A 23,896-nucleotide genomic window follows, 5' to 3' on the forward strand; every position below is an offset into this window, starting at 1 on the left:
TCTGGGATGGGAGGTTTGAAAAATAAGGAACAATTCTTTTTTTCTAGACAATTTCACTGCTTCACTATAATTATCTGTTTTCCCTGTTTTGAGCTAAAAATAGCAGGAAGAAAATATACTCCTGATGCAAACGTGCTCCAAACTCTGTGTGCGGTCTCCAGCAGGTAGTAGGCAGGGAGCCATTGGCCATCTCTGGTGGACAATGTAGTGATTACAGTCTATAAGTATCTACATGGGGAACAAATATTTAATAATTTAATAATGGCTCTTCAATCTAGCAGAGAAAGGCATAACACAATCCAATGGCTGGAAGATGAAGCTAGACAAATTCAGACTGGAAATAAGGCATAAACTTTGGACAGTGAGGGTAATTAACCATTGGAACACTTTACCAAGGGTTGTGGTGGATTCTCCATCACTGACAATTTTTAAATCAAGATTGGATGTTTTTCTTAAAGATCTGTTCTAAAAATTATTTTGGAGATAATCTCTGGCCTGTGTTATACAGGAAGTCATACAAGATGATCGCAATGGTCCATTCTGGCCTTGGAATCTATTAATCTGTATGAATCTATTTTGCAGCAGACATGCTGATATAGAACCAGTTGTATTTGTTTTCAGATTCTATAAAAGTTTGCTGGTTGCATGTTGTTTGATTTACCAGTTGTTAAACCTCTTCAAAGTTGCTTTCAGAATTCTAACCCCATTGGCAGTCCAGAGGATTTGTAGTGAAATACAGGCGGGAAGCTATTAAAATGTTTACAGTATGTGTGCTCTTCACAAGTTTCTGTGCCTAGTATTTAAGGGAAATTTCATCTTATGACTGACTGATAAAGCACATTAATGTAATAAGAAACAGCACATTAATCATAATATTCAAGTATTGTGTACATAGTTCTTTAAACCCACTTAAGCAGTTTATATACAGTAAGTGTCTTCCTGGGAAATAAAGGGCCTGTTTGCATTGGTCCATGGTAAACATTCTTAGTAGCCTGACTTCATCTCAAATATCAATCGAATTAGACTGATTTTGTTATTTGTTGGCATGCAAATAAACAGTTGATAGTGTTTGACTGTAACCACTGAATCTGTAGGAACTATTGAACACTATGTGAATTTGTGACTTGGGTTACTGCTGCTCCTGCAGATCCGAAACAGTGTTGTGATGGCCTGTGAAAAATTAGATTATATGGCCCAGACTGTGGCTCCATGTTGTCTGTTTGCACATCTGCATAGGGGTGTAAAGGGGAATAAAATCCCCTCTATGCCCCTGCACGGTCTCTACAGAGCTTAGATCCAGGCACTTGGGAGTGAGCAGGTGCAGCATGCTAATGGCTCTCTACAGAGTGCCTTAAGGAGGAGGGCAGGGAGTGGACAGAGAAAGGTGGGAAATAGGCGGAGCCTTGGTTTCATGCACCCAAAGTGCTGACCAGCAGAGTTCAGCTGGGAGGTTGAAATGTATCCTCTACAGGTATAGTTCAGTAGCAGATTACTACCTGCTGGAACGAGGTGGGAGCAGGGAAAGTAATTCTCTGTGGTCCCCCTATGATAGTGCAGCTGTGCACTACCCAATAGCAGGGTTAATTCTAGCCATAAATGTATTTGGTATTTGAGCTGACTGGTTCTTTCTACTGTCAGTAGCTATAGTGTTTGTGAATGTAGATCTCGGGAAATACTCCTGCAGAAATCTCCACACTCTAATGACATTTTTAAAGGATTCAGTCAGAAGGAAATTGTGCCATGCTCTCAGGAGATAATGTAATGGAGCTCTGGGAGACCGCCTGCGCTGCTGTCTCACAGACTTCTCTTCCTCCTTTTATCTTCATTTCATTGTCAGTCACATTTGTGCTATATTGTGTTTGTGTGGAGCTGCACATAAGAGTAATGGCAATGCAGCTGTAGCTAGGAATGCACTGTTAGAAAGTATTAACAAACGTTTGTTTGAATAACACCACAAATCCACTTCAGCTTTACTCATTTCTCCTTTATATTCATTTTCTATTATCATTCATATAATAAGTGAATTTGTGTGTGCGTATGTGCGTGTAAGAATATTTGTAAAAAGCAGAAGTCTTATGAAAACTTATGCAGATGTTTGTGTGAGGGTTTGTACTAAAAGTGGTTATGCAGCCATTCTGAAATCTCTCTGGTTATCCTCTACTGTTGAGTGAAAGTAGTATCATGTGACTTAGGTGATCAGTCACATACCAAGAATAGTGCCTAGTCAAAGATGACCTCCTCTCAAAGTATATTCTTCACACAAAAACCCCATAAGCACAAAGTGTTCAAGTGCTTTCAAATAATGAACAAATTCATAAACATCAAAGTCTGTTCACAGATGATTTATAAACAGAAAAAGGGTTAAAATGCTCCTATCTGATAGTTCTGTAAATAGTTTATCCTGTTCTGACTGTAGTAAACATCCTTATGTATTAGTTATGGAAAAGAGACCATCTGAAACTTGGTGTATACATAGTGGGAGAGTCGGCCATGAATTCCGAAGCTTGTCCTCTTATGATATTCCAGTCACACATTTCTTTATTCATCTAAAATAGTGTGTCTTAGCACATTTCTGCGGGTACAGCAGTAATGCTTTATATGTAATTATTAAAGCCTAACCAAACTATGGTTTAAAATATGGGCTTTGACTAAATTAGACATTTTTTGCATTCTGATAAACATCTGTGAATTCCTTTTTTTTAGCTCATGCAGCCATACAATTATCTAGTCAGATAATTGGAAAATTTAGTGGAATTAAATCCAAACTGAAGATTTGCCCCCTTGCCTAGTTCTAGTAATTATCTAACACACCACAACATTGAGAAATATCCAGCCATATTGTTAAACAAGGCATTTTCAAACATTTCAATTCTCAGATTACATTAGCATCCTGGACACTTGCCTCATGAAAGATTAAACACAGTAGTTCTGGAAACTTTTAATGTCTATAAATTAAATTATATACAATTGGATGCCATACATCAGCAGTGCATTCTCTCTTCCTTTTTTGGAAACATAAATAAATTCCCATGATATGTTATGTGGGTAAGTTTGGTTTTATGGTTCCTAAATAAAATAAGAGTTGCAATAAGAGTTGGCAACAAGAAGCAGATCTGTATGTAGTTATTCTGGGGTAATAAAAATGCTGTTCAAGTAATGAGGTTTGCTAAACCTGTATTTTAACATGAACAGGCTAGTTCTTATGGTGAACTGCCATCTTGAATGGCATTGATCTGGATAGTCAATAAGGACCAGATTTTCAGAAGATTTTGCATCAGTTGTTGGGTGTACACTTTAAGACACTTTGGGCATATCTACACAGCTAAAGTTGTGCCTGGGCTAGCCTACTCAAGCTAGTGCAGGTAACAACAACAATGAAGACATCACAGTGTGGGCTTCAGTGCAGGTAGTATAAGCCCAGCACAGTCCTTAGCTCACTAACCTGCTTTGAACTCTGTACTGTGCAATACCTGGATTCCAGCTAGCTCAGCTAACCTCACCCCTACACAGCTTTTGCTTTGTAGACCTACTCTTTAGGCCTGATTTTCAGAGGCACAAGGGACTTGCAGCATCTTTGGCTATCTCTGCATTGCAGCTGGGAGTGTGCTTCTGCGCATGGCTAATAGACACACGCTAGCTGGCTCAAGCTAGAGCACTAAAAACAGCAGTGTAGCCGGGGGTAGCAAGGGTGGTGGCGCAGGGTAGCTGCCTGAGTACACACCACGAGGGTTCAGGTAGGTTTGTGCTCAGGTGACACGTCTGAGCTGCCACCCTGCTGACACTGCTATTTTGGTGCTCTAGCTCAAGCAGAGCTAGTGCTTGTCTATTGACCCATGCTGGGAAGTAAGTTCCCAGCTGCAGTGTAGATGTACCCTTAGTGAATCTGATGCTAGAGGTCTCAAGTTGGACACCCAAATACGGAGGCACAAAATTGGTGAACTCGTTTGAAAAATGTGGCTGCCAGCCGTTCTGTGGGTGAAAAGTCTTGGTTGGCAGAGTTATTGATACTTGGGGATGTGATTTAAAAAAACAAACCTACTGAAGAGCAGGCCATCTTATGTCCTCTAAGGCTTCTAGTGAAATCCTTTCTTACCACAAAGTTCAAACTAGACCTTTTCTTAATGAGCTTATTTTCCTTATTGCCACAACGTTAATTGCTCACAGCTACTGAGTTGGGAATGAAGGCCACAGCTTTCTTTATAATTAATCAAATTCTGGTACTCTTATGTAATTTTGCCCGTTCTGTGTAGAAAATTTACAGGCTCACCAGTCAGCAGTCCTCTCAATACTGGTAAAGCCACCTCTATGCTCTTTACTGGGTTCTGAACACAACAGTAGTTCCCAATCTAAATATTGTGTAATTACTTTATGGTCTTGCTAAAATAACTTGGCTTCTCACCTTATTGCTTATACTATAAATCTGAAATCTAATCATGGTACCATGATTGTAACTCACAGTCTGAAAGGCATGACAGAAGGATGAATGGTTCGGTGCACTCGTATAATCACATTGCAGCCTTTCCAGTACTCCTGAGCTGATGGAATCCTAGAACCTTGTGACATGTAGCGCTCATCCCTAAAGCAGAGGAACAGAAAGGAAAGGAAACATTTAGTTTGCACACAGCCCAACATAAATTACATAAATTTCCGGCATGTCAAATGGAAGTACATTCAAAGACTTCCTAGCGCTTTGTTTTTCTTGATTTGTTCTTTCCTCTGCGGTGAAACCCCTTCAGGGCACTTAGTCATTTGTTACATGGTAGATAGAGAGCCAGAAAAATATTCTAATAAATCAGTATTTCCCCCCACAGTCAGCTAGCTGGGAAAGGCTCATATAATCTGCTCTTTGAACCATTAGCAAGTTTGACAAGCGTGCTAGGTTCTAAGGGTTGCAAAGCATGATATGATTTACCACTGGGAACTCAACAGTCCTTTGAGGGAGTCTCCCCCTCTTGTACATGCACATGCCTGACAGAACTCTGTGGAATCTTCAGGTCTCTGTTAGGTCAAGTTCAGGAAAGTTTCCCTATTGTCACCAGCAATTAAGCACGTGCCTATGTGCTTTCCTGGACTGCGGCCTGAGTCACTGAAGTATGTAGTGTAGATTAGAAAAGAGAAAAATAGAGAGACCATTTTTAAGGGACGCATTTAAAGTTCGATAATATCCTCATCTTATAGCCACTTGAGTCTAATTAGTAGATAGCATTAGTGTGACAGAAAAACAGCTTAGAAGTACGTGGGCTACATCCTCAACTTATGTAGTTCTGTTGACTTCAATACAACTGATGCCAGTTTACACTAGCTATGAATCTAGCCCATATTTTTTAAAATCTTCCCCAGTTCTCTCCTATTTACACCTGTGCACCCCCAATGAAATCAATGCAATCCAGTTTTCTAATTGCTTTGGTTATAATGATCTCATCCTGGTGACGGATGAAGATTACACATCCATGCTTATTTTTTTAGATCTGTCATCTGCCTTCAATACCGCTTTTAATGAGATTGTGATGACATGCCTGTAATCTCTAGCACAGGTAGATGGGATAGAAGAGTCCTGCTCCTTTGTTTCTGAGAGATCCTTGAGGGAAGCATCCTCCTTGGAATTTGACCACATGTGTTGCTGCAAGGGGAATAGACTTTAGGAACTTTAAGAAACATACAGTTACTGATACTTCTTATATTAATGCAGGATACAGCTGCTCACTGGTTAAATGGAGCTTCATCCAGACCAGATATCACACCACTGCTCACACCCACATCTGCATAGGCTTCCCATTAGTTTTGGGGTTTGATTTTAATTTAGCATACACTAAATAGTTTGGTACCTGGCTTACTGACAGACTGCCTCTATCCTCATAGAGCACTACCACAATGGTAGTCAGTGGAGGCACCCTAATTAACAACTTCCTAGTTTAACATTTGAATTGGCTGGTGGCAGGGCATATTTTGAGAGAGGACCTTGACTCTGAAACTTGTCCCCCAGGAGGTTTGGCAGATATGCAGGGAAAACCAAGGCCCACTTCATTAGTTGAGGGGATGGGTTGAAGGGATTTGGGTTGCAGAATGTGGGAGGTTATATTTTGGGAGCTATACAGCAAAGGTATACCTGTTGTGATTTCTATCCTTGGTTTTGTATATTAAGTAAGCACAAGTGCCTTCAGGACAGACATTCCTTTAAACAATTGAGGAAATAAATATGAATGTACAGAGGACAGAACATAGCCCATTATGTCTTCTGGAAAAGCAGAGTTATAAAAACAGACATGACACTGTTAAAAACTAGAGCATTTTACGTGTTGCTTTTTTCTCCGTGGTTAGGAATGGGTTGGAAAACACATGGGTATTTCTCATCGTGTGGTTGAGAAATGAGACATCCTGGAATGCCATTAATGCTAATGGAAGTTATTCACAGAAAGTTCATATGTTTTTGCATGTACTGAGGCATAATGAGCCAAAATGGTCCTTACTGTGTCCACTGAAGTTGCCTGGAGTTATAACAGGCAAGAATTTGGCTATTATGTTCGTAAATTGGAGCCCTCTAATGTAGTAATTATTTTCCTTACAAAATGTTCTTATTATGGCTCCAACTCTGTGATTCTCAATAGTACTAGAAAGCATTACTCATACGAGTATTCCCACTGACTTCATCGGGACTATTTGTAAGAGTGCAGGCTAGTGACATGAATTAGGCAAAATACCTGGAGATTTGTTAAAAATGAAAACCAAAATATGGAAGGATGATTTTTGTGCCCAAACCACAATGTTGGGAGGCAGGAGACATGGGTTCTGTCCCCAGCTCTGCTACATCACTTCTTTGTGGCATCAAGTAAGTGTGTGTGTGTGAGAGAGAGAGAGTGCATGATCTTTTTGTCATTGAGTTAGAGAATTAAGCCGCCTGATCTTCACCTGTACAATGGGGATAGTGATACCTGGCCCACTTTGAGGCTGAATCCTTTAATGTGGGCAAATTCTTAGAGATCCCCATCAGCAAGATACTACTGAAGTGAAAACTTTTATCACTAGTTGTGAGTGGCACATCGCAGTGCAGTGAAATAATCTGGGACTTTCAGTCTTCTTAATAATTCACTCAGTGGAATATCGCAGTATCAAAACTCACTATACGTGAGTTCCATTTCTTCTACAGTACATTTTACGCAATTTAATAGAAATTCCTATCTGCATTGAAGAGATTGTGTGACAATATTATTCACTGAGCAATATCCTGTACAATGTTCTAGACAGTTAATATCTTAGGCCGCTGTTCCTTTCTTCTGCATTAAACTGATTGTATACTACACTGCTCCCAGATTTAAGGAGTATTGCATATCAAACATTTTGTAGAGGCTGTCAGCTATTTTCCCCAAGCTACTACCATTTTGGAGATAGCATAACTTTGTATCTTATTTATTGTTTCAAATATGTTGCACTTGCTGGACAAGAAATGATATCTTTAAAGATCTTTATTTTTAAGCAGGATTAAGATGTCAGTTTGTTGCAGCTAAGATGAATTAATCTTGATCCTTATTATGATTTTTAGCTGCTAGCTGAAGAACACTGGTTTTCTTTTGGCATTGAAAATCTTTCTATCCTTCCATAGAGTGTCTCACCATGATATGTAGCTTAATCAAAGGATTATGTAGCCTGTACCAACCTTAAGGTGTATAGTGCTGTAGACATTCACTTAAAGCAGTCAAAGTCCTGCATTCATCTGTTCTGAAAGAAAGAAGTGTTTTCCTATAGGAATTTGATGTCACTCAATGGAGTTGATGCTGTAAGACAGGAAATCACCTGTAGGACTGTGTATTGCAGCTCAGTGTGGCTGTCTCTCCATCCCAATGCATGGATTCTCGTTGAGTGGCTAATGTGAGTAAGACAACATTGTGGAAACACAGTGAGAAGCCCAAACATCCCCTCACACCCGCCATAGATCACCAAAGAAATACTCTTCATAGTACGTCACATAGTATAAGAAGTTTGTAACACAGCACAGGGTTAGTACTTGGCTATTAGATTTGCCCTTGCCATTATCTTATGCTGATCAGTCCCTACAAGTCTCTCCCCTCTCGACACTATGGACTATGAAAGCTTAAAGGAAAACTATCATGTAATAAGACACATTAAAATCATTATATCTACGGTAATCGCAAAGAAGATTGAATTACACAAATGTCTCCTAAATAGAATAAAAAGGAAGTGTTATCTGAACAGTTTGATGATACAGCTTTGTGATTTCCAGTGCTTTCTAAGGGAGGAAGCTAGTTTTTCTTGGCCCTACTTTGTGTGGTCAAACAGGGTCATGTTGAAAAGGAATCTTTAAGAAGGCAGTCCCCACTGAGGGAGAGACAAGCTTATTTAAGGGAGAAGTTCATCTTCGCAAAATCATAAACATTCTGCAGTGGTTGGCATGGGTACTGGTGGAATGGCTGTGAAGTTATGGTCCCACCTCCAGTCCAGAACATACTGGAAAATTCCCTACTCTGTGAGGAAAGGGGGGCCAGGGGCAGGTAGCACATGACTGGAAGGTTCCCCTCTGTTAGTGGAATCCAAAGTTACTGCCTTACGGCATCTTTAAATCCCCATTACACTTTCAGAATATTGCAGACGGGACCTATGAGGGGTTGAGGTTCCAGCCATATATATATAGAAGCTGTGGATCATGTACTAAACTGCCTATCTCACTTGCTGCAGCAGGGTTTTGATAGGGCAAGAAAAGTCAGAAATCTGCGTTATGGAGTCTGTGGCAGCTGATTCTCTATCTCATCCCTTCCTGCAGTGCTTGCTGTTCATCCACACCCACACATGCCCTGTCTGCCGTCCCTGGCGCAAGCCAATCAGGCTTGTTCCTGCAGGCAGAAGTGTGAGGGGGACAATGGTGGGATCAGGCTTTGTTCCTTCCTCCTATGGTCCTGTTGGTCATTTCAGGGGATTCAGGGAGCTGATTGGCTCCTTGGCACTGTGTAGGAAGTCTCCCAGGTGTAGGAAGCCTAAATTGGCACCCAGACTTCCTGCCCCTCTTCCATCCCATGGACAGATGTGCTGGATCTCTTGGATCATCTGTGTGGTCAGTTGCCTTTCTTGAGGTCTGGAAGGGCTTTTCTCACACACCAAAACTGGCAAACAGCTTTGTGGGTTTTTTTACTTGGCATCCAGGATGTCTGGCCTGGCTGGGGGATACAGGGCTGTTGTCACAACTTGTAGTGGGTTGCCAGAGCCAGAGCAGAGCAGATTCATATGCAACAGTTGTGGGCCTGAACCTCAGCCTGGGGAGTTATTAAGCCATTGGTCCTGGCCACTGGTTTGGAATAAAGGGAGTGACAGCCTCTGTCCGTTGCAGCTTGGGGTCCCCCATCTTAATACCATACCTCATACGAGTCTGAGACATGTGTCCTGAGCCAATTTCCTTAGCTGGTGAGTAAGGGGAAATGACCTCCTCCTCCCTTTTGGTTCTATCAGTGGTTATTGTGGTCATGCTGAAATGCACAGTTAAGCTCTTCTGTCATCTGTGGTTTGGAGTGCCATTACCCCCAAATTAATTTGTTAATGAACACTTTCGTAAGGTTGCAGCCTCTGCGTTTAACCCATATTGCTGTGTCTGTGTCTTTTCGTGTTCATCTCCAGGTCAATAGTGGTGTTCGGTGAATCCCTTTCATACCACTGAAGATAAATTAGAGTTTCTAATCCCCAATAAATATGGCTTTCAATATCTATGACCAAATGTTTTATCAAAATCTAATGTATATATTTAGACTAGGGTTTCTCAAACTTCATTGAACCGCTTAATCCCCTTCTGACAAAAAAAATTGTTGTTTGTGTGTAAACTCTGGAGGGACGGCACTGTCTCTTCTGGGTTTATATAGGACAGAGCACAAATAGGGATCAGTTTTTATCTGGTCCTTTGGGTCCAAGCTTAATATAAATGAATAGTTATAAAAAAAAGAAGCCATTGTTTGATTTAAAAATAAATTTCTTTGTAATGTTGCTAGAATACAAGACTTGTGGGAGAGATTGTATTTATAGTCTGAAAACACAAACAACGATCTAAGTCAGCGGTTCTCAAACTGTGGGCTGGGACCACAAAGTGGGTCGTGATCCCATTTTAGTGGGGTGACCAGGGCGGCGTTAGACTTGCTGGGGGCTAGGGCTGAAGCCAAAGTTCGAGCCCCGTGCCCTAGGGCTGAAGCCAAAGTCCGAGGGCTTCAGCCCGGGGCAGCGGGGCTCAGGTTACAGTCTGCTTAGGGCTGAAGCCCTCAATCTTTGCCATCCCACCCCCACCCCTTCCCGGGGTCATGAAGTAATTTTTTTTTTTGTCAGAAGGGGATTGCGGTTCAATGAAGTTTGAGAAACCCTAGTCTAAGTATATACTTTAGATTTTGATAAAACATTTGGTAATAGATATTGAAAGTCATATTTATTGGGAATTAGAAACTCTAATAGATACATGCCCAGACAGGTTTATCATACAACACTTACATTTAAATACGTAATTGAAGAATGTGGGGGTTGGTTGTAGGTGTTGGTGTCTGTTGCCATGCCCAACACTTGAAGTAGCTATTTGTGTCCCCACTGAATCTTTGGAACTATATGGCATAGTAGATAAAGATGGTGACTGATTGTCTTGTTTAAATGTTAAAAGACAAATTGACTGATGCAGTTACATCTAGTTTGATAGCTGTCAGGAATATTATTTCCTCCTAGGTAGTACTTTGCAGTGGAAGCCTAATATCCCTTTTTTCTTTCTGCTGGTGAATGGAGAAAGACAGTGAGTTCATAGCAAAGTTATAGTTAAGTCTTAGCTGAATTCGTGTTTTCATAAGACTCTTTCGGGTTCAGAATAGACTGTGTAACCACTTGCTACACCTATTCTTCAAGCTCCATGTGAACACATTAGATCAGAAAAAATCTGATTGGACACAGGCCTTTGTGCCAGCCTTGATGTTACAAGGCATACATGATCCACTTTGCAAAAAACCTGCACAAACAGGCATGTGTTCCAGACTAGTTGACAGTGACTAACCACTAAAGCCAGTGCAGACTTCCTCTGCTTCCTATCCAAAAGGCCCTTGCAAACTCTATGGAAACTGAAGATGGAAAAAGACCCTTGGGGCATCTAGTCCATTTCCCTGCCACTGCAAGGTGATCCTGCAGTACATATTCTACTGTCCAGTGCTGTTTTACCATCTCATATCCTGGTGCTTTCACTGTTTCCCTTGGGAGAGTATTCAATAGCTTAGTAAGAGCTCTGACTGTTCTGAAGTTTATTTCTTGTGTAGCTACTAAGTGGAAATTCTCTAGTATTCTTTGGACTAGCCTTCCCCCCTGTAATATCTTTTATCCTGATACCTTGGGGACAGTTAGGGTTGCCAGGTGTCTGGTTTTCAACCGGAACGCCTGATCGAAAAGGGACCTGGGGGCTCTGGTCAGCACCACTGACTGGGCCATTAAAAATCCAGTTGGCAGGGCTGGCACGTTCCCTACCCAGCTCCACGCGGCTCTTGGAAGCGGCAGCATGTCCCCCTCATTCCTAGGCACAGGCACAGCCAAAGAGGCTCCATGTGCTGCCACCTGACCTGACAGCCAGCTCCGCAGCTCCCATTGGCCAGGAACTGTGGACAATGGGAACATCTGGGGTGGCACTTGCAGCTGGGGGCAGCGAGCGGAGCCATCTGGCCATCCTAGGTAGCCACTTCCAAGAGCCGCCTGAGGTAAGTTCTGCCCTGAGCCCACACTTGCTCCCACACCCCAACACCCTGCCCCAGCCCTGAGCCCCCTCCTGCGCCCTGAACCCCTCATTTCTAGCCTCACTCCGGAGCCCTCACCCCCAGCCCAGATCCCATACCCCCTCCCACACTCCAACCCCCTGGCCCAGTCCAGAGCCCCCTTCCACACTTCAAACCCCTCAGCTCCACCCCTCAGGCCAGAGCCCCATCCTGCACCCCAAATTCCTCATCTCCACCGCACCCCAGAGCCTGCACCTCCAGCCGGAGCCTGCACCCCAACCCCCTGCCCCAGCCTGTTGAAAATGAGCGAATGATCGAGGGTGGGGGGAGAGTGAGCGACGGAGGGAGGGCGTGGGACCTCTGAGAAGGGGCGGGGCAGGGACGTGGACTCAGGGCCGGGGGCGGGGCAAGAGTGTTCGGTTTTCTGCAAATAGAAAGTTGGCAACGCTAGGGACAGTACATGATTGTGTTTTCGTTATCTGGGCTACATATGTATTGGGCCAATTCTTTTTGCTGCTTCCTCTTCAGTGCTTGCTTCTGGCCCACTGGATGGCTAATGTCTTTTGCCCTATTATCCTTCTGTTTCTGCTGCTCCTCAAGGGCAGAATAACCACTGGAATGGTTGAAAGACTCCCCTGAGACTTGCTCTCTCTTCCTATTGTTCCTCATAGTTGCCACAATGTAAAATTTTCTTTTTGCTCTTCAGTATCCCAACTGAGGACTCTGTCTGGTGTTTCCTTCTCTTTGTGCTGTCTTCCTTTTGGTTTCCTCTGTTTATTCAAATGCCTACGACTGCTGTTCAAGTCCATCTTGTCCTTCACTTATATACAGATTTGGTCCTACAGGCCTTCATCTAGAAAAAGGAATGTAGCACAGCTTCCACCACAAGGGGTTACTTTGATTCTGTATCCATTCTTTATCTCAGTAATGTTATTTCTTCAAAGAAGTTACTTCACATGTTTGGGACTTAACAGCGGTCAGATGTTCCAGCCTCTCTCACTCAGAGCCCTATCAAGAAGTTCCCCTGTTTGCTGTTGACAGAATTTGTGGAGTTACAGCCTGGTTTACCTATGTCAGCTCTGACCCTTTATTATCAACAATACGTATGGGCCTCTAGTTGCTTATCCAGCCCCACCAAACCTTGTCTAAACTAGGGGAGTTTTCTAAATATTTCCCACCACTACTAACACTAGTTCAGCTCTATTTGTGTTAGCAACATTGGCAGCTGTAGCACAGACAGGTTGCCAGCCACTGTTGCTGTCATAAGCACCACATTGATTAGATATACTCTGAGCAGAGTTAGATGACATGGTGGTTAAAACTCCAGTTAACAGTCTCCACAAGCACTTCCAACATTGTTACCACTGTGGAAATGAACTGGTGTTAGCAGCAGTGCGAAATTTCTAGAACATTTCACAAGTGTAGACCAAGCCTTTCAGCCAAGTTGCTTCACAGCCCCAGAAACAGTTCTTGAATCTTTGAAAACACAATGCCATAGAAATCTTTAATAGAAAAGTGGAGTAGGGGAATGGAAACAATTCACCCCACATTAAAACCTTTCTCCTGAGTCTATGTTTCTAATTATTTGGAGAGTCTACCTTTCTCTGTGTCTGAATTTAGAAAGAAAACGTGCTATTTTTAGTGAATCTGTACTCCCGCTACTTGTGACTGGGTTCCGAGTCCCTAAGGTCACAACACGTTCAATGTCATTCTGCACAATCAAGGTTCTACTGGGGCCGCAGGCTAATCAGTGTGGCTTAGTGTCTCATTACCATCTCTTCACTATGCACAACATATTGTCCCTGCACAAAGACGCTGAGAGTCTGTTAAATATTTATTTATAGTAACAAGGGCCAAAACCAGTTAATACAGATTTTAAAATATTCAGCTGAAAGTAAGACAAAGTCATGGTCACAGAGCAGGCTGACACTTCCACATGAAGACTGTGTTAAGCAATAAACTAAATTACTAGTAAATTAAGTTTGCCCTTTTCAATTGTCAAACTAATAAAGAGCCACAAGGCAGACATATGTAAACCACCCCCTCAAAATTCATTACTATTCACAAATCTTGAACTGTGCTGAAAGCAAACAAATTACAGGGCGGAAAAAGCACTTAAAAGGCATTTTAAAGCTTTGTATGTATGTTATGTAGTTAAAGGCTATTTGGACAATATGGTTTTTCTTCTATTCTTGAAGAGCTCAATTTTGCATACACAGTGCTTATATACTTCCTGCTATCATTCCGTAATAAAGCCAAAGTTATTTCTGTAAAGATATTAATCTCAGCACCAAAACTGAGAAAGGACAATCAATTTACAGCCATACAATCTAGTTAACTCAATTTCAGCTTTGCTTTCATAAGCCTTCATAGACCACAGGCTCATTGCTTGGCCATCAACATTTTATTTGGAGCAGTTTGGCTGTGTGTCAATTATTTGCATATAAGCAGGTAAGAATAAAATAAACATTTTCAAATATATATTTGCTCATGAAGGAGGAGTCATTATGATATTTGGGATAAATAAGTCTGTAAAAATTTGACTTCCTTTCTGTTTTTTCTGCCAACATCAAATTGTGTATTAGAATGGATTAAATGTAAGTGCTATGCATGTCTATAGCCCAGGTAAATAGTTAATGTAAAATGTCACTCTTAAAAACATACTCATTTAACTTCGATAAATGGCTATGGTTACCTCCATACTTGCAGCAGACTAAGCTTAAACTTTCCTGTATCTATCTTGTAGGGAAGACCTAGAATATTGCAAAGACTGAGGTAAAGCTATGTAGTTATCTAACGCAATTGACAAGTGTTTTAAAGAGTGATCATTCCAACAATAAATAATGGTAAAAATGTGACCAAATGTGAGAAAAGCCAGCAAATACATAATCAGGGATGCCTTCTGGGCAAAATTCTCCTCTCTCATCTGTCCAGGCAATCCACTCAGGAAAGCAGAGTATAAGAGTCAAGTTTAATGAGGCTCTCATAGAAGAATTTAGCCTGTCTCCTTATTGTATGCAGCTGTTCTATTTTTGCATGGTTGGGTATATTGGGGATGAACAGAACTACTCTCCCATCAGTGTGCACATGTAAACCACACAGACCCAGCTCTGCTCTTCCATTAATATGATCAATTAACTCGCATTGTGATCCATTCTGTAGTTCCTTTCTGCTCAGAGCTCTCTTTGAAGTCAATGGGGCTTCCCCATGGAGCAGCTATAGAACGGTGACAATTAATGATAATGGGACTTACTCATGTGGGGAGACTTCATGTCAGCATTAAGTTTTCAAGTTGGTGGAAGGAAGTTAAGGTCAGGAATAAGTTCCACATCCAAGTATGTGATTTGACTGGTGAATTTGGATTATTTTCTATGGGAAGAAGTCAGGAGTTCTGAGAGGAGCATACATTTTGATTGTCTGCAGTTCATTTGTGTAATTTTTAAAGTTGACAGGGGTTTTGCCCAGTTCCAGCCTATACATATGTACATATCAGTGCCTTCTATTCCAAAGTTGCTCGGCTGATATCAAAGAGGCCTAGATGAGCTCTGATTTTCATTGCTGGCAATTCCAGTGCTAGGCTGAACAACAGAGGGCAGTGTTCTGAAATGCTCAGTAAAATAAAATATACTGACAGCTGTAGTACATAAAACAATAGTAGGAGCTGTGTGAAAGCTTCCTCTTCTTTTACCTCTAACACAGATGGAAAAAAGACCAAAATAGAGCTGGTTGGAATGTCTTCATCAAAAAGTATTTTCAGAGAAAACTGGCTTTTCATTGCAAATGAGTATATTCACAAAAATATATTTTGATAATATATTCCATGTGTTCATCTATTTATTCATTTACTTAGGAAAACCTGGAGACCAAAATGTTTTTGGTTAAAATATTTTATTTCTGTTCTTTTTTAAAATTTGGTATTTAAAAAAATCAGTTTTTGAAACCACTTTGATTTCCAAACACCAAAAAATTTGTTTTGGTTTCCATGTCAGTTTTTAGCCTAAAAAGCTATACATTTTCATGAGTGATTTTGACAAAAACAGGAAGAAAAGTCCACAAAAAGGTATTTTTTCATCCAGCGTTAGCCAGAAGATTTAAGTTTGTGTAAATGTACATTTGTATGAATTTCAAGTGTTTTTGCTGTATATTTCATATGCCCTCTTGCAATGTTTTTAAAACATTGAGACCTGACCACAAATATGCCTAGGAAAACAAAAATGCCTAACTATGTTTAATGCAGTGTTGTTGTAACTGTGTTGGTCCCAGGATATTAGAAAGACAAGGTGGGTGAGGTAATATCTTTTATTAGACCCACTTCTGTTGGTGAGAGAGACAAGCTTTTGAGCTCACACAGAACTCTTCCAATAAAGATATTACCTCACCCACCTTGTCTCTCTAACTATGTTTAAAACATTTCTTCAGCATATACCATTGTAAACATGAGAATCACTGTCAATTATTTTTTCTAAATAGATTCATAATTATTTTTTTTAAAAGCTCGTGGTTATTGACATTATAAAAATGTGAATTAAAAACTAGTAATAATCCTGGCAAGAAAAACCTAATACTTTTAAACTTTTGATGACTTTTATGTTTTTAATACTTTGTCAAATAATTGTTTTAATATTTTGTACCTTTATTCTTTTGTTACTATCTCAGGAGCTCGTTGGAAACAAGAAGCAGCATCTCAACTGATCCACTAAGGTACTGTTAATTAATATATAGGTTAAATATAGAACACAAATAGCAAGCTCAGCATCTGTTCTATTTCAAAACACTAAGCGCACAGCATACAATCTTAATTTCTAATACAAAGCTGGGAAAGGAATGATTTGATTATTTACCAAACCTCACATGTAGTATCAGAGAACATAAAGGATAGTTTCCCCCTCCCTACAAACATGAGGTACTTGAAAGCTTCCAACATTAAACATTGTGCATTCTTACACACATTGTTTGTGTCCATGCATGCATGCACATGTGTCTGTGTGTGCACATATGAAAAAAACACACTAATGCCTGTAAAACCCCATCCTATGTTGAAGGGAGGTTTGGCCTTTTGTGCTGGTTATATACCACTTTTTAATGAGTGGTGCTGATGGTTGCATCTGGATTCCTGTGGTTTCCCCCTTGCTCAGCATTCCACGAAGACCACATCAGAAGGTGCTTTCATATAAATCTTTGCAGTACCTTCCATTTTACTTTGATCACTGTATTTAATCTGGAAACAATGTTGGCACCATTAATGTTCGATATTAAAGGGGCACTGGTGCTCCCTGGTCATACAGTTACACGCTAAAGGATGCATCAAAAAAAGAAGCACGCTTCGTTTGGTTAATCTGGGGCAGAATCACTTTCTCTTAAAAGAAAAAGCTGGTGATTGTTTTCAAGAAAGCCTGCCTTTTGGGTTGGTCTGCGAGAGGACATGTGTTTTGCTGTGCCTAACCTGATTTGAACCAGAAAGTAATTGAAAGCTGTCCATTCTGTTTGAAATAACTCAAACTAAAGGGCCCCATGGCTATTTAAGCTCCTGTTGTTTTCAAAGCATGTGAATTATTGTAAGTAAAGTGATCAAATGAGTCAGGGTTCCTAAAAAATACAGTAAAATCTTTCTAAAACATCACTGTCCCCTCACTCTCCTCATTGCTGGCATAAGAGCACTGGGTGATACTCAGCCCTAACTCCAGTGCCATTCAAATAGTCATGGATTGGCTTGCACACAGTTTCCCAGTCTGTATCATCACTCAGATACAGTTTCTGGTTTTGCCTTTTCCCTATTGCTCTGCAACCTCATTTTATCTCAGGGCATCATGTGGCTGGTGTGTGATGTGGCATTCACTGGGAGCGAGTTACCAGAAACAATCATTGCAGCAGGCATTGTTCTGGATTAAGTAAATCTTTGTGCAAGGGGCAGGTTTAATGCAATAATTTGTGTCTTTTGGGATTACTTCCCCTGGGCAGATGACAACAAGGAGAATTTAGGGAGTAGTAAATGAAGGAAGAAAGGGAGAAAAAAATCTAACAGCTGAAAAAGGAATGAGGAATTCTTTATGAACAGTGTCAATAACACTCTTAATAAAATATCTGTCCTTTAGTTTGGGGTCCATTTAGAAATGCACAGGGGAGACAAATAAATTGACATTTTTATATAATTGTTTTATAAAACTGTTTCCCCAAATCCTTTTTTAAAACTAGACCTCATGATTAATATTCAGTATGTCCATTATCTTTACCCAGTGGGAGTATGAAAGATAGTAAGTTCATATTACGTGAATCAAATAATAAGCACTGCTAACATATTATTCTTTTTGCATTGTTTTTCTTGACTTACACTCTCAATTCCCAGTGTTATTTTGTTGAACCTGCTAACAGAGAGATGCTGTCTGGTGTGCATTCCCTGATTTACGTCCTTGTATTTCCAGTCAATAGTCTTATAACAACTGGCACTATTATAGTATCTTTATCACCAGATACTATAAAAAGGCAACAGTTATGATTGGAGATCTTAGGGCTTTTCCCTTTTCTGCTCGTCTCCCTTTACCCAAACTCTGTATAAAGCCACTCACTGAACTATTGTAAACAGATTTTCATGAGAATATTTGTCTTATTGTCTCAAAACTGTCAGTGATTCCAGGTATGCTTTGCAAAGAACATGTATGCAGATGGAGAGTTATACAAAACCTTACAAATTAAGACCAAGGCCAGGTTTCGATCTCACAAAACCAAACCAAGGTCACTAAGGTTTTGCAATCCTCCCCTCTCCTCTGCCTCCAAAACAAAATTTGGTAGCACATAGGGCATGGTGAATGATGGATATATCCACATCTTTCCAGTAAATGTACCCCTCCATTTCATGGTGTAAGTGAGGGGAAACAAATGGAGATAGTGCACTGTTTTCTTGTATTTTTTTTTTCAAAGCTAAGGCAAGGGCACATAATTTTTTCAAGATGACAATGTGTTTTTTTTTAATTGCTGCTTTTGAACTACTAGTAAATGCAGTTCCAGAGCTCCAAGTGAACAAAGCAATCAGGAAAAGATATGTTAGTTTCACATCTAATAGGAGTTTCTCTAAGGTAGCTGTTTTATATAAGGGCTAAATGATACTGGAGAAATAACTTGCAAAATCTAGTGTATATTAATAAGGTCAGGGCCTGATTTAGGAGTGCTAATACAATAATCCATGAGGCTGATTCTTAAAGCTCTTTGGTCACAAAATGGGATGAAGCAAAAGAAAGATTTCTGTTATTGAACATGGTGTGGACAACATCTCATCAGTTTGCTCAAACAAATCTACCACTGGTAGACCATAAAATAAGGTACATGCAGTGGTGCAAGTGAGCCGGTATGGACAGGTGCACTGTACCATTAAGACATTTAGTGCCGGTACACCATACCAGACACATTTTCAAGAATGAATTGTAGAAACCTGCGTGGATACAAATTTATACCTGCATATATCTGCGGATAGAAATTGTTATCCGCTGAACCGCAGGGCTCTCCTGGGAACCGCAGCGGTGAAAGGAGCAGAACGTGGGGCTGCCGCTCCCAGAAGCCAGCACCCCGTGCTGGCAGCTTCTCTGGCACAGCTGTACTGCCCCCAGCCCTGCCCCCAACCCTGTCCTCCAGTGGGGCGGTACAGACCCCAGACAGGAGATGCAGCTGCGTTGAAGGGCTGGGGGCAGGGCTAGGCGTGATACAGCCACAACAGAGGAGCTGCCAGCGTGGGGCACTGGCTCCTGCGAGTGGCGGCCCCACATGCTGCTCCTTCCACCGCTGCAGTTCCCGGGAGAGCCCTGCAGTTCGGTGGATACCGATTTCTATCTGGGATATCCGCATTCACGGGTATAAATTTGTATCCGTGCAGGGCTCTAGTCACGGAACATATTTTGTAAGGAGGGGCAGGGGGTCGGTACCATACTGGTAAGAGTTAAAATCTACTTGCACCACTTGGTACATGATTTCTTTTAACTCACTGAATTTCCCAACAGACACACAATATTCTTCCAGGGATGCTGTGCTGTCTGCATGTCCATGTGCTATACCTTCCTGGTGTCTTTTGTCCCACCACTAACATAACAGATCTGCCTTCCAAGAAGATGTGACTAGCTCTGCATGCCAGGCATCATGCATTTGTGAGAACATCTAGTACCATTTCCATTTTGTATGTATCTGGTATAGAACACCAGGGGGCAGGGGCTGAGCTCAGTTGCACCAGAATATCATAGATCCAGACTCTTCATTTGATTAGATTTTTTGTTTTAGTCTTATACAAATTCCATACCAAAGGGCGTCCTGTGACTACATTGGATTAATTCCTTTGACTACATTAGTCTAGATTTACATGACAGTACCTGAGATTAGATTTGGGTCCATAATAATTAAAATATCACTACTACCATTATAATTCTGCTCACGTTCATTATGAAGGGGCCTTCATGCAAGTTGTTATGCTGTCTCGCAGTAAGTATTATATTTTGCATAAGTTGTCCTCTGCTATATATTGCATCAGAACAACTGACCTATGCACCCAGACATTTTGAAGCGGGCCCTGCCGTCTTCCACCCAGTATCTGATGTGGTATGGTTTCCTAATAACTGAGTCTTAGCATTAGACCCTGAACTTATTGATCAGTTCAGACCCTGAATTCTGGTCTTACCCAGAAATAATGCCAAACTTTCCAAAATTAAAACATTCAAGCCTTGATTTTGTGACTGACCTCAGGGTTTCCTTTTATCATAAGCAATCTGCCAGTGGTTTGTAGTTTAAAGAATAGGGGTACAGAGAAGATATTCAGGAGCAAAAACCATCACAATGAATTTCCTGCTATTTCAGCTCAGAATGATTTGATGCCTCAGAGCCCTAATAAATGAAGATGAAGGATAATGTCAACCTAAATTATGTGTCTGTGGGATCACATACCCTACGTCAGAATTGTTTAAAACAAAAGAAATCTGTTTTGGGGTATTAGAGCATTCCAAGAGTCAATGTACTGTTGAAATGCTGAACACAAAGGAAAATTTGAGGTTTCTTCATTAATCTATACATTTGTCTATGGTGCACATCACTGCAGTGTTTGGGCACCTCACAAACGTCAATGACATTATCCTCTGAACATCCCATGAGATAGGGAAATATTCTTTATCTTTTACATTCCATTATGCCAGTGGGGAAGTGAGGCTCTGAGAGATTTCAGTGACTTTCCACCAGTCACTCCAGAAGTCTGGCAGAACCAGGAATAGAAACCTGTCCTCTAGAATCCCCTTCCAGTGCCTTAACCACAAAAACATCCATCCTTACACACTTTGTTCAAGGAGCAATTCTGTGTGTACTCTGAGGCTCGAGCTGTGGTGGCTTTAGGCCTGTAAGTCATCATCACAGGACCTTTGTAGCCACATAGGACCTTCCACAGCCAGCAGCCCAAAAGCATACACCCAGACTGCCACATAGAATGTCGTCCATGTTTCCCCACCCACAATCTCATCCAAGGCTGATGCACACAGGTTGTGAAACAAAGTGAATGCTATAACGGCCCCTTCTTACTCCCAAGCCACACTTTGGCCCCATAACATTAAACCAGGGCTAATGGCATTCTAATGGCTAATCACAGCTAATGGCGATTCAGGGTAGATATTGCTTCTTGGAATTCTGCAAGGTTTAAGCAAATTAGAGATCTCCTATTGCAGGCTTGCAAAATTGAATTTGCCCACTTGCCTAGGTGAGTGGGTAATTCTACTGGGCCAGTAAAGTATCATTAAGCTTTAAGACGCTCAGATGCCTAAATAAACAGTCGAATTTGTAACATACATTTTTCATGTAAAGTGTGGTTCAGTGATTGCTTAATTTTCATGACAATTTTCAAGGCTGTCCTATTGTCATGCAAGCAAGTGTAGCTAGCTCTAAGTTCATGCTGTATTTATTTTATAGCGCAATCTCTCTCACTAGTAGTATGTTTGAGTGCAGCCTCACTACTCCATAGATTGTCAAGACAACCATCGCTAAAGGAGGATTTTGTACTGTATGTTTTCAACTTTGCCAGTCTTTTTAATGGCCACTTTAGAAGGGCCGGTTAAAGCACTCAGCACACTGCTGCCAGACCTGCCTCCACACACTGAAAGTATAAATGAATATGGAGATGCTGCACAGTGCTCTCTTAGGGTTACAATGCTGAAGCTGCACCACATCCAAAAATTGCTACACGAATTTTCATTAGGCCTATGAATTCTAAGACAAAGAAAGTAGCAGTAAAATGCCTCTTTCAAAGAACCAGTTTTATATCTAGGCTGAGCGTGAGAGGAAGCTTAATGTTTTTCATTACTTGTTTTCCAGGGGAAAAGATGAAGAGCGTGTGGAGAACATAGTGGTTTTGCTTTACAAAAGTTCTAATTAGCATTTTCCGTGCATGCAGTACAGGATAATCAGTATTAGTTTCTGTCAGAAAATTCATAGACAAGTAGCTTTTACTCACTGAAAGTTGGGGATTTAAAAATATGTAATTAAGGGGAGAAACACAGTAATTTCTTCTGGAAAGGTTATCACTAGCAGAGAAAGAAATTGCCATACAGTGTGAGCAGGAAAAAGAAGTGTTTTCTGAAAGCTGTGTCATTTCAGGAGCAAATGTTTTGATGGTGTCCTACTGGCTCAATAGTCTGGCAGATATTACCCTCTTTTCTTGTGATCCAGGTGAATAATTTTTGTTTAAATTGTGGGGTGAGTTTGGTGGGTTTTATGAGCTTTTCAAGCAAAAGACTAAATATTACAGTTTTCGGAAAAACTAAAAGTAAATTTTAATAGTTTTCCCTGCTTCATTTATTTTATCTTTAGCTGGACAAAATTTATAATTTCTTCTAGTTTCTGTTTCTGTTAGCAACAGAAGGCCAAATTCCCCTCTCCTTAACACCCCCACTCCTTGCAGTGATCTAACTCAGATGTAGTCAGTGAAGTAGCACCAGTGAAACAGAGGGGAGAGTTTGCTTATTACCATTAGGTATCAAACCCAGTGGTGCTGAAATTCAGCCTGTACTCATGTAAAACTATCATGTAATGTGGGAGCTGTTCTTGTTAATTCAAATTCAAAAGCTGGAATGGAAAAAAATAATATAAGTTTAATTTTCCTCTAACATGTCTGCGTAATTTCCTTGCTTGAAAATAGCCAGATTAATAAAGTCAGGGGGAGCATCGTTTGAGTAAGGACCACAAGATTTGGCTTTCATATTATGTAGGATTGTTATAGGGGTCTGCTTTTCAAAGGTAACCAGTAAAACAACTCCAGCTGTACTCTCTCTGAGATCATTTCTACAGTACCAACCTCACTGTCAGTGGGAAACAACTAATAAGAGATAAACACTGCGGGGGGAGAAAATGATAAGGTTCCTTTAAAAGAGACGTGCATCCTGTTCATACTGACTCCTGCAAGTTATACACAGGTTTGTGGTTTGCTCTATTAATTTAGATGGAATAAAAGACCCAAAGAGTCAAAGGTGTTAACATGACTCTGTAAGTGTGTCCAGCCTTAAACTGTTTTAAACAAGGTTAGGGTTTGGTATATAGAGACCTTGGTTTGTTAGTTTCCTGGCAAACCCACTAAGCAACCCATGCATAGAGTTTAGAAATTTATTAACTAAGTTACATAAAAGAAGAAGAGTTACAATGCAGTTCAAAATTGAAATTGAATGATTACGCAAAACAATCTTAACCAAACCTGTCAAAGTCCCTTTTTAAGAGAGGACATCCATTAGTCTCCCCTGCTTACTTGGGCAACCCTTCTTGATGGGAAGGAAAGGGTTTGTGTTGTTGCTCAGTTCTGAGATGTGAAGGATGGTAACTCTTCCTGTTTTTAACAGACCAACAGACAGACATGAGGGGGAGAAAGAGACAGGATAGTAAAAGTGGAGGAAATATGACTTTTGCTGACGTTCTCAGGATTCCAGGGCCAGGTCAGATGGAGGCTGAGGGTTGGCAGGTCAGCTGCAACAGCAGTGCACTGGACTCTGGCTCTTCTCCTGGTCAGGGGTCTGAGATATCATCTGGTCCCTCTCCTTTACCGGTGTCTCTTATTCTGGACAGAACTGGCTAGAGCTGGTTGTACTGTTTCCTCTCCCTGTGCTGGAGCCATTGGTACAGTTGACCACAGGATCAGATTTTATGACAAGCTGAATGAGGGGGGATAGGAGGAAAAATAGTGG

General features: G+C 40.9%; 1 protein-coding gene and 1 long non-coding RNA gene across 14 annotated transcripts in view; one reads left to right on the forward strand and one right to left on the reverse strand.

Annotated features, from left to right (window-relative positions):
• Positions 1-23,896, forward strand: part of IQSEC1 (IQ motif and Sec7 domain ArfGEF 1) — a 723,214-nt gene that overhangs the window by 448,249 nt on the left and 251,069 nt on the right. For 12 of the 13 annotated variants that reach the window (XM_073352194.2, XM_073352208.2, XM_073352210.2 and 9 more), the window contains one exon: positions 16,374-16,418. The exons of the other annotated variant lie outside the window; for it this stretch is intronic. In XM_073352194.2, coding sequence (XP_073208295.1) covers positions 16,374-16,418 — 45 coding nt within the window. The remainder of the gene's footprint in view (positions 1-16,373; positions 16,419-23,896) is intronic. 13 annotated transcript variants of the gene reach the window in all.
• LOC144930725 (uncharacterized) overlaps positions 1-23,896 on the reverse strand; it is a 131,559-nt gene that overhangs the window by 12,743 nt on the left and 94,920 nt on the right. The window contains exon 3 of the long non-coding RNA XR_013636050.1: positions 4,457-4,576. This is a non-coding gene — a long non-coding RNA (uncharacterized LOC144930725). The remainder of the gene's footprint in view (positions 1-4,456; positions 4,577-23,896) is intronic.

This window comes from Lepidochelys kempii, chromosome 7, assembly GCF_965140285.1.
Source record: "Lepidochelys kempii isolate rLepKem1 chromosome 7, rLepKem1.hap1, whole genome shotgun sequence".
Taxonomy (NCBI): Eukaryota; Metazoa; Chordata; order Testudines; family Cheloniidae; genus Lepidochelys; species Lepidochelys kempii.